Source organism: Corapipo altera, unplaced genomic scaffold (assembly GCF_003945725.1).
Source record: "Corapipo altera isolate COAL_440 unplaced genomic scaffold, ASM394572v1 67, whole genome shotgun sequence".
In the NCBI taxonomy this organism is placed as follows: domain Eukaryota; kingdom Metazoa; phylum Chordata; class Aves; order Passeriformes; family Pipridae; genus Corapipo; species Corapipo altera.
In genome coordinates, this window is record NW_020884906.1 from 7596644 (window position 1) to 7612658 (window position 16015).

Consider the following 16015-nt stretch of genomic DNA (forward strand, 5'->3'; position numbering starts at 1 on the left):
CAGGAAGGCGGGCTCCGGCTCCTCTCCCTCCGAGCATCGAGATCAGCTTTATTTTCCGTGTCACAGGACAGCTACAGACATGCACTGCTCCCACCCGCGGGTCTGCACAGCCAGGCCGTGGACATCTCCAGTGAGGAAATTCCTCCTCTGTCTGTGCTGGAAATCAGGGTTCTCCTCCAACCCGGGGAGTTTGGCCCCTTGGCCTCCAACCCACAGGACACAGTGGTGGTTTCCATTCTCCCTGCAGTGAATCAGAGGATTCCCTGTGGTGGGTCCTGTCCTCCCTGCTGTGGATCACAGGTTTCCCTGACAGAAGGGAGAACAGGCTCCAGTCTGCCAGGACGTGCCAGCGTTGTCACTTCCACTGGGATGCTCAGGCACACCACGGAGCTGCTGCCACTGGCACCGGGGCAGACAAAGAGGGGCAGTTTGTGGTGAGGAAGGCGGTGGCAGCTGCTCTCCTGCTGCCCCAGCAGTCCCTGTGTCCCCCGGCCATGCTGGTGCTCTACAGGATGGGTGCCAAGCCCACCACCTCTGCCCGGGGGGCTCGAGTGGTCTTCTCTGGCCGGATGCAGACAGCGAGGCGCTGAGGGAGAGAGCAGGAGAGGGAAAACACAGTGGGTTTCTGTGGGGGGAAGCAGCAGGCCCGTTGAGCCCCTAGAAGTTGAACCCCTAGAAGAGTACAGTATACTGGATGGCATAAGACCGTTCCCGTGAGAAGCAGAGAAGCTAATTAACCATTCCCATGAGCAGCACGGCCTTGAGAAGCAGGGAGTTAATTGGCAAGTTGATAAGTAGGTTTAGGGAGGATAGAGATGTGCAAGGACAAAAATGTTGGCTATGTTCATGGTGCAGGTGCATGATAACAGTATTTTGTAGAAATTACATTATTTACAAAAAAGTGTGTGAAAAAATGTGGGCTAGCTTTCCTAATAAAGGATGCTGCTGCGCTGAGGCTGCAGACAGCACTTGGTCTCAACTTCTTGTGCAGTGTGTGTGTGTGCAGTGTGTGTATGTATGTGCTTTTCTATATCAACTAAACCTAACAACTATGACAACTACACCGCGACAGGTTCCCTTCCTACCACAAAGCCACACTCCTCTGAGCACTTCCCAGGCAGCTCTCCCAGTGGGATTTAATTGCCATATGAACAAAGAGGCTGAGGACACAACCACCTGCCCAGCTCCCTGACCCTGGTCTCGAGCTGACCCGAGCAGGGGGCTCTGCCCACCCCAACCCACCCAGGAGCCATGAGATTGCCCATCCTGCTCCTGACCTGCTTGAGAGACCCTGGTGAACAGATGAGCTTGTACACCATGTAGAAGGGGATGCAGATGAAGGATGATGCTCCAATGAGGTGTCCCACCGAGGTGCTCCACTCGGGGTACTGGTAGTCAAAGAGGGTCAGGGGTGGCTGGTCCAGGAGGGAGCTGATGACTATGAACTGTAACGAGCGGAGCAGAGCCATCAGGGACCTCAAATCCTGTGAGCAGGTTGGGCCCCTCACCCCAAGACAGACATTGAGGGGCTGGAGCATATCAAGAGAAGGGAATGGAGCTGCGGAGGGGGCTGGAGCACAAGTCTGATGAGAAGCAGCTGAGGGAGCTGGGGGGGCTCAGCCTGGAGAAAAGGAGGCTCAGGGGGGACCTTTTCCCTCTCTACAACACCCTGACAGGAGGGTGGAGCCAGGTGGGGATAGTGCTCTTCTCCAAGGTAAAGAGTGACAGGACAACAGGAAATGGCCTCAAGTTGTGCCAGGGGAGGTTTAGGACATTAGGGAAAATTTCCTCACCAAAAGGGTTGTCCAGCCCTGGCACAGGCTGCCCAGGGCAGTGGTGGAGTCCCCATCCCTGAAGGGATTTAGAAGCCACGTGGATGTGGCACTTGGGGACATGAGTTAGTGGTGGCCTTGGCAGTGCTGGGGAATGGTTGAACTTGATGATCTTAGAGGGCTTTCCCAACCCAATTGATTCCATGATCTCCCCAGCCTCAGCACTGATGGCAGCTCATCCCACGGGTTATCAGGTTAAGAGGGTGGAACGAGATGATCTTTAAGGTCCCTTCCAACCCAAACCAGCCTGTGATTCCATGATTCTATTAACATCATCTGTATCCCACTGCTCCCCCTGCTCTCCCAACCACGACAGGCCAGCGTGGACATGTCAGTGCCATCTCCCAGGCTCCCCCCCTTGCTGGGTGAGGGCTGGGGGTCTTTGTCTAACGACCCCCCGTGAGACAGTGGCCTGTGAAGGCTCCGTGTCCCTGTGCTGAAACAAGACCGTTTGCTGTCTGCTTTGATGATAATACTCCTCTCTTAATAACCAGGGCAGAGCGCTTAGAGTCATAATTAATCCTCACAAGGCCTCTTCTCCTGCAGATCCAGTGAGATTAGACCCCTCTGCCTCTTGCCAACAGCAGCCTTTGAAGTGTCGGGGGAGCTGGCATTTCAAAGGGGATGGATCCAGCCTTGTGCACGGAGATGGACCTGTGGCTGGCCCTGCCAGGGATGCCATGGACCAGGAGGATGAAACGAGGGTGCACTTGACCTGTCTGTAGTTCTGGCCATGGATACTCACTGCTAGCAAGGCAGGGCTGACAGCGACCCAGCACAGCTTCCAGAACAGCCCTGGGGTGAAGCCCAGCATGGCTTTGACATCGTGGGAGAACCTCTGTATCCCTGCCAGAGGAGAGAGCTGTCACAGCCCCACCGGGCACTTGGGTACAGGGACACTGACAGCCACACAGACACCCCACCCATCCCCTTTCCAGGAGTCACACACAAGCTTCTGTCCCTCAATCCCTGGATTTACTCACCTGTGTAGGGTCACACACCTGTGTAGGTGCCCACGGGATGTTTTCCGTGACAGAGGCAGTTTCTTACCGTAAAACCAGGACACAGCTATGGTTTCCAGGAGCACCACTGCCAGGATGGAGCAGCCAGCACCGAACTCCTCCAGCAGCTTCACCACATAGGCTCCCCCCTGGAGCAGCACGAGGAGGGAGGGCGGCTGCAGACCCCATGGAGGTGAAGGAGTGGGAGTGTGGGGGTCAGGGATGGGGCTGTTTCAGTGGTACTCACATAGGTGAGGGTGCTCAGGGAGCCCAGGAAAGAGACTGTGATGAGGCTGAGGACAAAGAGCTCCCGTCGTCCGGCCAGGAGCTGGGGGTACTCATCCATCACGGCTGTGATCACGGCCTCCAGGCCCCCAAACTGCAAAGGAAATGCTGGCATGGGGTGGGGAAATGGGATGTGGGGACAGTCCTGCTCTTCCAAGAAAATCCACTCCCTCCATGGCAGAGTGGGGATGTCCCATCCCATCCCTCATCACCCTGCAGGGGACATGGCTGGGCTGTCCCTTTCTGCAGAGGCACCTACTGTGCTGTCCAGCCCCAGCGTGATCATCATCAGGAAGAAGATGATGGCAAAGAAGGTGGATCCCACCATGTTGGCAATTGCTTCAGGGTAGGTGATGAAAAGGAGGCTTGGCCCTAGGAGGGGACATTGGCTTGGTTGGCTGTCCCCTGGCACAGCCTGGGGTGTGGGTGGGAACGTGCTTGGGAAAGGTGCTGCTGGAGGGATGAGAACCTTTATCTCTGGCTACATCCTCCACCTCCACGTCCCTCATCTCAGCCATGTAGCCCAGCACGGTGAAGATGACAAAGCCTGAGAGGAAGCTGGTGAGGCAGTTCACTGCACTGGCGATGAGAGCATCCCTGGAAGGCAGAAAGGAGGGAGATTCCCCCCCTCCAGATCAACCCTCACCCTGGTTGAGCTGCTCTGGCCACCTTCCCCCCCTCCCGTTCCCTCTTCTGGCCCCTCACACCAAAATCATCAGTGAAATGGGGAAAGATGCTCAGCCTGCAGCCACGGGGACCAGGAGCTGTTGGGATGTGGCCAAGGGGACCAGGAGCTGTCAGGATGTGTCCCTGCTGCAGCTATGCCTGTGCCGCCCCTGTGTCCACCGGGGCCCGTGGCTGCAGAACTCACCGATAGCAGTTGTTGTGGAAATGGTTGTAACTGGCCAGGGCAAGGAGTACCCCAAATCCAGGACCCAAGGAGAAGAAAATCTGTGCAGCAGCATCAACCCAAACCTGGTGGGAGAAGCAACAGGAGAATGGGCAGGGCAGGGGGTCCTTGGGGCTGGGATGGGGCTGGGAGGTGCCCCCCGGTACCCACAGCACGGACACCCCATGGCACAGGGATGGGGCCTGTGTTGGCACGTGTCCAAACCTCATCTCCTGCCTGCCCCATCCCCCCAGGGAATGTCACTAGGTGGAGGGAGCTGGTATCCACCCTGGGGTCCTGCAGCAGCAGAATTAAGCAGTGTCACCTGTACTTGCCCATGTCTGGAGGGGGATGGAGTTGAGGGGAGCCCCAAACCCCCATACCCACTCCTGCCGGCAGGTTCGGTGCTAGCAGCACGGCCCTCATTACCTTTAATGAGAATTCTCAAGTGCTGCCTGGTAATTACCCACAGGAAGCCCATTGTCGGGCTGGGGCGAGAGCACGGCACAAACAAAACCCGGCGAAAATGAAATGGGTGATTCAATTACGGATTTACATTTCCAAGAACCTGTCCGGGGCACCTTGTTTCTGTGGGAACAAGGCCCCATCCCCTGTGGCGGGGCCAGACCCGTGGGCAGGGGTGGGTGGGTGTCCCAGGGAGGGTGTCTGTGTCCTGCCATCCCTGGGGCAGTGCGTCCTCCCCCCCGTGCACTCACCGCAGTGCTCAGGAGTTTGCCCCAGTCTGGGCGCAGGTAGAAGACGACCCCCCTCCAGGCGCCGGGCAAGGTGGCCCCCCGGATCAGTAGGATGAGGAGAACGACGTAGGGCAGGGTGGCCGTCACCCACACCACCTGGGGGGACACAGCTGTCAGCCCGCGGCACCACCGAGCACCCAACCCCCCTGTGTCAGGCACAGCTCACTCGGGGTGCCCTGAGGGGCAGGGGCTGGGGGAGAGGGAGGTGATATTTTCTCTTCCTGCAGTCAGGTGAGTTGCAAAACCCCCACCTGGTGATGGGTCCCTCTTGCCCAGGGCTCTGGCATGTCCGTGTCAGGGCAGGGCTGCTGCTGGAGCCCTCCTTACCTTCCCAGAGGTTTTCACCCCTTTCCACAGGCTGAAGTAGACGATGGCGAAGATGAGGAAGAGGCAGAGGAGCAGCTGCCAGTGGATCCCCCCTATGTCGTACAGACCCCTGGATTTATGGATCTCCAGGACCTTCCTCCTGCAGGCAGGGATCCCCATGGCCGGGGAGCAGGATCAACCCTAGGCAGGCAGTCGTGAGCTCCCCAAGAGCATTCCCACCTGACAGCCTGCTCCCAGGCACCTGCTTCCAAGCAGCAGACCCAAGTGCCTCCACAGGGACATGCCCAGCTTTAACACACCATCCACATCCGTTGACTTACGTGTAAAACTCCTCAGCAGGGGACCTGGAGAAGTTGGTCCAGGTGACGTTGCTCCTGCCGAAGTAGTTGGTGCAGTCAGGGGTGTTCCAGGAGTTGTCGCAGCTCGCCCAGGGCAGGGTGCCCGAGAAGGACGAGTAGAAGTAGTAGAGAGCCCAGGCAATGATGGTGTTGTAGTAGAAGGAGACGTAGAGGCCGATGATGCAGATGGCAAATCCGATGCCTGGGAAAAGCCAAGAGCAGGCTCAGCCCCTGGGACACGTCTGTGGGGAGCGGCACTGCCGGCACGGCCCTGCACCCCAGCACGTGGGGCCTGGGCTGGGGGGCTCTCACCTTTAAAGATGGGGCAGATGCGCTTCCAGATGGGGATGGCTCCTGTCCTGTGGAACTGCCCCAGGGCCAGCTCCATGTAGAAGAGGGGCACCCCTCCAAAAACAGCCATCAGCGTGTAGGGGATGAGGAAGGCTCCTGTGGGGAGGGAGCAGAGCAGGGTCACCACCAGGCTGCGAGGGGAGGACCATGGTGTTGTCACCTTCCTCCCTCACGGTGCTGCCCCAGTGCGGCACGTCGGGTTTGGATGTGTTTGTGAGATGCTTTGGAAATGATCTGGGGCTCAGAGACGAGAGACTCTGCTTGGAGTCCCAGCTTTTTGGGCTTCCCAGACTCCCCCGCTGGCCAGGATGGTACAAAGAGCCACACAAACCATTGGGGTGCAGGGGAAGGGACTCTAAGCACCCCTCAGGTCTAGAAGTATTTTGGAGAAAATTCCACTGAATATGCACAGCCACCCCAAGACACATAATTAAGCTGTAATCTGCATTATTCATAACAGTCTCATTTTTACCAGGGCTACACTCATACCCCATGGAGGTTTTGGAAGTGGAGCCGCTCTCTGAGTTCTGCTGGGACTAGTTAATTTAACCCCCACGGCTCCTCTCTCTGAGAGCCCTCTGTGTGTGTGTGATGTGGCATCCCCAGCGCCCCCAACATTCCCAGTATCCCCTGCACCCTCAGCATCCCCAGTATCCCCAGCATCTCCAGCATCATCTCCAGTATCCCGAATACCCCCAGCACGCCCAGTATCCCCACCACTCTCAGCATCATCCTCAGTATCCCCAGCACCCTCCTGTATTCCCCCATTTGCCAGACTGGACTGGCCCAGTGGGACAATGTTTTCTCCAGTGTTTCCCTTCCAGCCACGTCCTGGGCTGTGGGTGAGCCCAGCAGTGGCCATCCTGGTGCTCCTGTTCTACAGAGACTATGGCTGTACTCCCCCAGAGCTGCTGCCTGAACTCCTCACCCTCCTGTGTGTGTGGGGTGGGTGGAAATCCCCCACCCGATCCACAGCCACACAGAGGGGCTCAGCTTTGGTCCCAGTCCCACAGGAGCAACTCACAAATAACTGTGCTTCAGTGTGGGCACCTGGGATCCACAGTTTTGCCTTGAGTATGGAACTAATTATCTCTTTCTAATTTTCCCAAGCAGTAGAGGATGTTCCCTGAAAGCTGACTTTGGCAATTAAATCCGCTGTGCTTTCCCAAACAGCACAAAATTCTCGTCCCTCCTTTTTGATTTCCACGTGAGAGAGGTTTCTACCCTGCTCCATTTAAAGCAATTTATTTAGTTGTCATTTACTGAAAGATTTTTCCTGCACAGAGCTTTTGTGTCTTCATTTTCCATTGATCCTTCACAGGCTGAACCCCCCGGATCCAGGGCTGTTCATGGGGTCCAGCATTGCTGGCCAACATCCACAGCAGGAGGTTGGGATCCTCATGAGGATGATTTTAAACCAAGCCACCCTAAAGGGCAGCTTCCCAGAGTCCCATGATCATAAAGTGTATGAACCTCCCACCCCAAATTTAGAGACCTTAATCCTTTATCGTGGTTTGGATCGCGCTAGTATTCCCTTTGTGATCCTAGAGCTGCTAACACACCTCTAGCCCCACGGGGAAAGGAGGGAAAGACACCAGGGAAGGACCCCAGGGAAGGAGGATGGAGGGAATGGAGGAGGATTTTGAATGAAGAAAGATGCAAACAGAACAGAGAGAGATGTCAGGAGAAGTTGGGTCAGTCTCTAAACCGCCCTGTCCAGAGCAGAGCAGCTGGAGACAAAGAAAGAAAAGAAACAGGGAGTTTTTCAGGGTGGGAAAGATGGAAAAATGAGAAAAAATATGTCTTTTCTTCTAAAGAAGACTTAAATAACCCCAGTGGTGTCCTTACCCCCTCCGTTCTGGTAGCAGATGTAAGGGAACCGCCAGACGTTTCCCAGATCGACGGCAAATCCGATGACCGAGAGGAGGAAATCCATCTTTTTGCTCCACTTGTCCCTGGGGTGGGTTTGAGGGTTCAAGGGTGCAAGGCTGGTAAGGGGACCCGGGCAGGACTGCTCTGCCATCCTGCTGCCCCGGCAAATCCTGCAGGATTCAGGCTGAGCAACTTGGGGCCGGGGAGGATTTTTCTGTTGCTGATGACAGATCCGAGGAGGGGAGGGTCAGGCTGACTGCGCTTCCCCACCTCCCGCTGGAAACCCACGGCACGGAGAGCAGCCGGCAGGGAAAGCAGAGCTCTGATCAAAGGCAGGAGGGGAGAGCAGCCCCCGAGCAGGGACCAGCCTGACCCCGCAGGGACCACCAGCTTCACCCTGTGGGGACTCACCTCACCCCGTGGGGACAAGCCTGACCCCACAGGACCAGCCTGACCCCACAGGGACCAGCCTTGCCCTGCGGGTCCCATCCCCTCAGTACCTGCTGGGTGTATTTGGGGGCTGGGCTGGTGAAACAGGACCATGTTTCCTCCTTCCTCCTGAAAAATCCTTATTTCTCTGTCCCTGGTGTTTTGCTGTTACCACTCTGCAAATGATGGCACCAGACCCAACGGAGGAGGTGACCACTCATTTTTGCAGGGAAAGATCAGGAATCATGGAATGGTTTGGGTTGGAAGGGACATTTAAAGGTCACCTTATCCATCTGGGCTCGCTGGGTCTCTCTAGGGTGTGAATTGTTGGGAATAAGCCACATGAAATTGAAATAACTTTCACTGCTGAGCTGTGACCAGGAGGGAATGGCAGTGTCCCCAGAGCCACCGCTCTGCCCTGTGTCAGTTTAACAGCAGATTTTATTGCAGTGATACATGCTTGGGCACGGGGTCACCGGGTGCTCCCAAGGCTCTGGGGGGCTCCAGCCCTGACTGTCCCAGCCTTTCTCATCTGTAATTAAAAGAAACTCCAGGAAAGACCATGAGAGCCGGAGCTGGAGCTGCGGCTTCAGGGCCAGGGTGAGCGGGTTGCTGTGACGACGTGACGCAGCTGCCTGGTGTCTGCCCGGTGTCTGCCCGGCACGGGAAGCCTCTGGACACTGTTAATCCCTCAGGCATACACATGGAGACCCATTAGAAACCTCCAGTAAAAACACATTTATTTTTTTGGTGTGTCTGGCCCCGGCTGTTTGGGGGTGTCATAGAATGGAATCACAGAATCATGAAGTCACTGAGGTTGGAAAAGCCCTCTAAGACCATCAAATCCAACTGTTCCCCCAGCACTGCCAAGGCCATAACTCACCCATGTCCCTAAGTGCCACATCTGCACACCCCTGGTTGTGGAAGAGGAGCAGGGGACATGGCTCTGCCAGGGAACATTATCCGTCAGCTCCTTGCCTGCACATGACCCTGAGAGCCCTGGGAAGGGGATTTTTAATCCTAATGAGCCACCCCACCTCACTGTGTGCCCCTGGGTGTCCCCTGACCCCGTGTGGGGAGCACGAACTGAGGTGCCCAGCCCAGGGCTGCCCCTTCCCAGTGGGCAGGGATGGGTGTAGGTTCTGGTCCCATCAATCCCCGCATCGGGTGGGCTGCACTCTACAGGCTTCTCCCTCTGTGCTGGGGAGCCCAAAATTATTGTTCCTTTAACATGACATTATTGTTCCTTGAACACCTCTCCTTTCAAATACAAGTTTCCTGCTTGTGGATTTATGAGGAGCAATGAGACTTTACCCCAAGTGAAGGGGTTGGGTGGGAGGGTGTCAGGGTGGTCTCTGCTCTGAGTGGAGAGTGAGTGGAGGTTGGGGGAGTCCCACCACAGCCAGACAGAGCCCCTCCACCATCAGCCCCCCTCCATGAGCCCCAGTGCAGCTCTCCCTGAGCCAAGCCCCAGCACACAGGTGAGGGACAGTTAATCTCCTGCGGTTTATACAGGATTTGTGTCACTCCTGGGACTTTGCAGAGCTGTGGATTCCAGTCCCAGTCCTTCAGCCCGGGTGTGGAGATGAAAGCCAAGGCTGTGCTCAGCAGTGGGGGCTGCGGGGGCTGCCAGAGGGGCTGTCCTTGTCCCAGGCTTTGGGATGAAGGTGAGAAATCCCTGCTGCTGGTGTGATCTGCCGGTGGAGTGTGCCAGGGGAGCAGGGTTTAACACCCTGACCAAAGACCAGCTCAAGCATAAATGACAGAACAGAGGCAGCTGGTGCCATAGCAGCTGTAAAAAATAATAGATAATAGCATTTTCTCTGTTGCTGACCCTTCTTTTCTCTGGGCGGTTTACATGGAATAGCTCTGTGTAACGAAGGGGGAGACCCTCCTGTGCCCTGGTCCTGCCTCTGCTCAGAAAGGCTCAGCAGATGGACTCAGTCACTGTCAGGTCTGATTGAAGGAGCTGGTTGAGGGGTCTGAGGGGACTGTGGGTGTCTGTGGGGGTCTGCAGGGGTCTGTGTGGAGCAAGGACACCCTCAGCACAGGGTGCTGGGCTCAGACCGCTTTCCTGGTGTGAATCTGACATCGTTTAAAGCTGAAGGAGACTTTGTCTCCTAAAGAGCCCCTTGTTTTCCCCACATTAATCTGTTAAATCACATGGGATGCGCTTTGTCCTCCCACCTTGGGCAGAGCTGGGAGTGCAGGAACAGTGTGAGCCTGGCACAGTTGGAGCTGTTCCCACAGCAGCTCCAAGCTGGAGCTGTGCAGTGCTTTGCCAGCACAGGGATGTGCCCGTTGCTGTCTGAAAGCTCCCTGTGCTGAGGCACTGCCCGGTATCTGTTTCCCAGGCACCACTGCTGCTCCACTCCAGCCCAGGGATGTGCTGCACCGTCAGTTCAATACCTCCATCCCTGACAGATCCCCCAGGTCCTTGCTGGTGAATGAGCCATGAATGCTCCCAGTGCTCCCATCCTGCTTCCCCAGCTCCCACCCTCTCCTGGGGCGCCTGACCCCCCACCCGTGCCCCCGTCCCTCCGCAGCGGGTCAGGGCCACGCTGTCAAAGCAATGAGGGCAGAGCTTTGAAATCTCCGTTTGTTTTAGAAGCTGCAAGGTGGAAAGAGCAGTGCAGGTTCTCAGGTTCTCAGGGCAGCTGAAGGCGGGAGGAGGGCGAGGGAGAGGTGTCTTGGGGAGATCATGGAATGGTTTGGTTTGGAAGGGACCTTAAAGCTCATCTTGTTCCACCCACCATGGGCAGGGACACCTTCCACTTAACCAGGTTGCTCCAAGCCCTGTCCAACGTGGCCTTGAACACTTCCAGGGATGGGGCAGCCACAGCCTCTCTGGGCAACCTGTGCCAGGGCCTCACCCCCCTCACAGGGAAGAATTTCTTCCAATAGCTTGCTGTTTGAACACAGACACACTCCATTTATTTCTGCTTTTTCCTGTTATTTTCCTTACTCGAAGCGCAAGTGACCTTAGATTGAAAACAGTTTAAATCCAGCTCAAATCAGATTTAAATTTGAATATCCACTGCAGTAGAAGTTGTTTCAAAACACCACAATGACTTGATTAGCAGATTGCTTTTATCCCACCTGCTCATCTGTGCAGGGAAACGCAGAGGAGCGAATTGTGGTCTTAAAACAACTATCCTGTTTAAGCTGCAGAGGCAGTAGTGGGAAGTTTAATTTAATTAGCATGATAATCAGAGATGTAACTTAATCACATTAAGTATAGATCAACGTGCTCTCATTTAAGCTCTCCAGGCTCCAGAAAATAGGGGCCAATCGTCTCCCACCTGTCTTTAATCCAGGGAGAAGAAGAATGTTCCAAGAGAGAGGAATCAGCAAGGCTTGGGGAGAGCTTATCCTTGTGCTTCTTTCAGCAGATTTTTCCCCAAAGTAAGGTAATAAATTAGCAATTTATTACTCCTGTGTACCAGGGCTGTTCCTGGATGGCAGGTTTAGGTCAGATAGTCTCATCCTTGGCTGGAGAAGCTTCATAGAGACTGGAGCTGTGCCAGGCTGTACCTGACATGGTGCTGTGCCCAGCTTCTCAGGAACCTGGCACCTTCTCTGTGCCAGCATCCACAGGTACACAGAGCCACAGCTCTGCTCTGCCCCAGGGAAAATTTGGGGCCAGGGGAGCAAGTGAGCTGCCTCTGCCCTGGTAATTGCACTCACTACTATCTCATGGTGCTCCCACACGGTGTTTGATGAGGCCAGGACACATCATCATGGGTATTTATTAGTGTGTATTAATTGCCTGTCCAGGCTGTAGGGCCTGTGGTCACCAGTAAATGACAGGCAGGGTGGCAGAGCTACAAGCACGGCTGGAGCCCCTGGTCAGGGCCAGCTCCTGACTGGGCCGTGGGTCTCAGGTCAGACCAGGAAAGCCTTGGGCTCCTGTATCTTTGGTCCTTCTCCTCCCACACCCCTTTTTGGGGAAGGGGACCGCATCCACAGGGTTCTCCATGGACAGACCCCTGCCAAAGGCTGCTGGGCAGAGGGGATGTGCTGGTGCAGCTCGTGAGAGGGGGTCCACAGCCAGTGTCCATAAGGAGCAGAGCTGCAGCCATAGGGACAAACCAGGCACACAGTCCCCAGCATGGCACAGCAAGTCCTGTGTCACTTGCAGGGAGCCCAACCTTAGGCCAGGGTGAATCCCTGGGCTGGGATCAGAATCCTGAGGGTCAAGTCAACGCTCAGTGACTGCAGAGGGGAGCTGTGAACCCACCAGCAGCACCCAGAGCTGTCCAGGCCAGATTCCCATGGATCCTAGAATCTATCTGGATCAGGGATCACATATTCCCAATCAAGCTGTGCCTGTTGCTGCAACTTTGTAACATTTGTGCTGCCACCACCTTTGTTAACAGGAAATAAACAGTGAAAAGCAAACAGAGGACACGGAAATAGGTTTTCCGCTACAAGGGATATGGCCCAGGTCTCCTCCTGGCCCCTGTAAGGCGCAGAAGGGAGTGAATTCAGATTAAGCCTGAGCCCAGAGCTCCCTCCTGTTTTCCTGCCAGTCCAGTTACTGGAGAGGAACCATTGGGAGCATCATTCCTGCTGTCTCCAGAGCCACCAAGCACCAGGATGGAGTGAAAGGCTCCGAGGCAGAGGGTGCAGCTCAGCTCTGGGAGCAGCAGAGGAGATCACGGGGGGCTGGCAGAGGTGGGAGCACGTCCCTGCTGTCCATGCCAGGATTAGTCCCAATGGCAGGGACGGCCAGTGGGGCTGTGCCAGTGGCCCTGTGCCCACATGCAGCACGTCCGGGCACTGCTGCCCTTGCAATAATGTGTTTTGTAGTTATTGGAAACTGGACTGCGGAGGAGCCGGGATGCTGTTTCTATGGAAATGTCCTGGAACACCAAATGAGGAAAGAGAAAAACAGAAGATGCATTAATAGAGCTGCAGGAGGGCCACTTTCCGAGGGGCTGTGATTTTGAGAGGAGGAAAAAAGGGTCTCTTATGACTTGGTCTCCTCTGGTCCCTGGAGTGTGCCTGGATGGTGTGGGGCTGTGAGCACATGGGTGCTTCCCCCTTCATGGGACTCTCAGAACTCTGAACCCCTATCCAAGGATGGACACTGCCCCAGCAACCTCGTGTGCAGGGACACCCCGAGGGCTCTCCCTGTCCCGTGTCACCCGGCTGCCGTCCCCAGGCACCTCGGGGCACCTCGGCCTGGGGTCACCTGGGTCCTGGCTGGGGGGAAAAGGGTCCAAGCTCGGGGGGGAGGCCTGGTGGCAGTGGTGTCCCCGGGAGCTGGAGGATGGCTGGAACTCCAGTGAGGGGCCGGTCCCGGTTGAGCCAGTGCCGGGGGTGCTGGTGCCCGGCGATGCCGGTGTCAGTGCCTGGTGTCGGGGGTGCTGCGGGTGCCCGGGGATCGGTGCTGGGGCTGCCGGGGGTACGAGGGGTACGGGGGGTGCCGCTGCCGGGAGTCCCGGGGGTGACGGGGGTCCCGGTGCCGGGGGTGCCCGGGGGTGCCGGTGCTCGGTGTCGGCTGTGCCGGGGGTGCCGGTGCCGGTGCTCGGTGCTCGGTTCCCGGTGCCGGGCGCGGATTGGCGGCTGCGGCGGCCCCTCCCCGGCGGGGCGGTCGGTCGGGCGGCCCGTCCCGGTGTGCCCGGCAGTCTGCGGGCGCTGCGGAGCCGAGCAGGGCCATGGCGGCGGCCCCGGCGGGTGAGGATGGGAACGGGGGGACCGGGGATGGGGCCGGCGGGGCCGGGCCGCACTAATGGGCCTCTCTCTCCTCTTCTCCCCGCAGAGGCGGAGACCCGGCAGCGGCTGCTGCGCACCGTCAAGAAGGAGGTGGGTGCGGGACCCCCGGGAGCAGCCCCCGACCCCCGGCCCGGTGCCCCGCGGGGACCTTCCCAGGGGGAGCCCCGGGCACGCCCGCCCGCGGCATCCCGGGCTCCCGCTGCTGCTGCCGCGGGTTAAACAGCACCCCCCCCCCCCAAAAAAACCCCAAAACATCCCCGACCGGGGCCGAGAGCCCACCCCGGGGCCATCAGCCCACCCGGGCGCGGCTGCGGGTCTCGGCGGGCGGAGGAGCATCCCCGCAGCGCCAGTGCCCGGCATCCCAGCGCCCCGCATCCTGGGAAAATCGCCTCTGCCTGGGCGCAGAGCACACCACAACTTGGGATTTTCCGCAGGGAAAAAGGGGCGAGTCCCAGTGCTGCATCCTTCCCTTGGGAGCGGGGATGGGACGAGCCCTCCCGGCAGCGCGGTGCTCCTTGGCAGGGCGGGGGGCGGCGGGTGCTGGGCACCCTCGTCGGGAAAAAGGGGGGTGGACACAAGTGTGCCCAGTGCAGGGTGATGGCATTTCGCATCTCGCTCTGCTCCTTCTTCTCAGGCATCTTTAACTCTATTAGTTTAGACCGTGTTTTATGCTGGGCTGCCTCGAGCTCCTCCGCCAGCGCAGAGCTCCGTGTTTATCGCCTGTGGTGTTACACCGAGAGCCCACAGTACATCGAGGAGCCGAGTCCTGCCCTGTGCTGGAGCGTTGGGTCACCGGGAGTGGTTGTCACCTCCTGCCCGTGGTCTGTCCCTGCAGGTCATCCCCCCGGGATATTGGAGAGGGGATGAGTGATGTTTTGTTTCTGGTCTTATGAGCATCTCGATACCCACCTTAGGGGCTCTGGGAAGTGGAAGACACTGCTTGGGGTCATGTGAACCAGATCTGTGGGTGGTGGGTCTGGGGATAGTGACATTGCTGTTCATCCAGACCACTTTCCACCTTTAATCCTCTGCCGGGTGTGGTGCTAAGGAATACTACCGGTTGCCTGGGCAACAGCTATTAAACCAGGAAAAGGGTATGACATTTATTTAGCGTCGTGGATGGAGCTGCCATCTCATTATTACTGTCTGTGGCTGCTCCTGAGCGCAGAGACACGACGGCCTGAGCGTCGGCTGCCTCTGGGGGTGGGAGGTGAGGGCTGTGCTCCCAGCTGGGAGCTTCTTCCAGAGCCCACTGTGCCTCTGTGGGCTCTCACTGCCCGTGAGCATCTCCCGTGCTGGCCTTCAATGCCTGGCTTCACTCCCTCCCAGGGCTGTGTGCTGGGAGAAGGTGCAGCTCGTGCCTCAGGGAGCAGAGCTGGGCTTGTGACATATCCTTCCCACTGGCATTTGGGGAGGTAAACGTGGGTTTGGTGAATGTTAGTAAAGCCTGTAGGAGGGAGGGGTGCGTGGGGAAAGCCTTTCTGCCCTGGTGCTGTGGTGGGGGTGTTTGACAGGCTCTGGGATCTCTCCAGCAGCCCATTAGTGCTGATGCAGAGCACAGACTTTTTCCTTGTGGTCCCATCACTCTGGACTCCACCTTGGGATGTTGGTGGGGATGTGGGTTCTCTGCCTACACAGGTTGCCTCCATGGTTGCCCTTCCTTTGCGGTTTCTCCCTGCCTGGTGCCCACAGCCACACAGGTGGGGGAATTCTATGGGGGACCCACACTCTGTGCTCTCCACCTGGGCTTTGTTCTGGTAGGAATTAAAAAACCTGGGGAAACATGATCCTGTAGATTATGTAATTAATTATTTAGCAGCATTTCTGAAACTGGGAGCAGGTGGGACATTCTTGTGTCTGTTGCTCCCTGCTCATTAGGCCTATTTTGCTCATGTTTTTGGTTTTTCTTCCTCTCCTAAACTGACCCCAGGTTAAGTCAGGAGCTTGTGCAGACTCCAGGGAGCAGTAGAAAGGGCCAACTACAGAAACCTCCTGTTTGTTTTTTTTTTCCCACTCCCAGAATTTTTACCTTCCACAAACCTATGTATTGTCATGTCACTAAACCATGTCTGGTTTTGCTTCAGCCATGGCTCTGTGTGAGCTGCTGGGGCCCTCAGTGCAGGTGAGCTCTGCTGAGACAGGGGACAGCCAGGGATCATCCCTGGGGAGCTGTGCCACATGGGTCATCCCAGTGCCATAACTGAGTGAGTAGAAC

At 57.1% G+C, this 16015-nt stretch overlaps 2 protein-coding genes across 4 annotated transcripts in view; one reads left to right on the plus strand and one right to left on the minus strand.

Annotated features, from left to right (window-relative positions):
* Window positions 1-419: 419 nt before the first annotated feature.
* LOC113951390 (sodium-dependent serotonin transporter-like) lies at window positions 420-13744 on the minus strand. The gene is made up of 14 exons (XM_027652323.1): window positions 13437-13744; window positions 7627-7733; window positions 5740-5874; window positions 5410-5629; window positions 5090-5228; window positions 4724-4858; window positions 3990-4093; window positions 3588-3715; window positions 3378-3490; window positions 3081-3212; window positions 2883-2982; window positions 2578-2678; window positions 1278-1445; window positions 420-586 (listed from the first exon to the last, which is right to left on the minus strand). Exons 1-14 carry the CDS (start codon window positions 13742-13744, stop codon window positions 506-508), a joined length of 1971 nt encoding a protein of 656 aa, XP_027508124.1. The 3' UTR covers window positions 420-505.
* SGSM1 (small G protein signaling modulator 1) overlaps window positions 13713-16015 on the plus strand; it is a 36698-nt gene continuing 34395 nt past the window's right edge. For all 3 annotated transcript variants that reach the window (XM_027652155.1, XM_027652151.1, XM_027652152.1), the window contains exons 1-2: window positions 13713-13761; window positions 13847-13890. In XM_027652155.1, coding sequence (XP_027507956.1) covers window positions 13743-13761; window positions 13847-13890 — 63 coding nt within the window. In that variant the 5' untranslated portion in view covers window positions 13713-13742. The remainder of the gene's footprint in view (window positions 13762-13846; window positions 13891-16015) is intronic.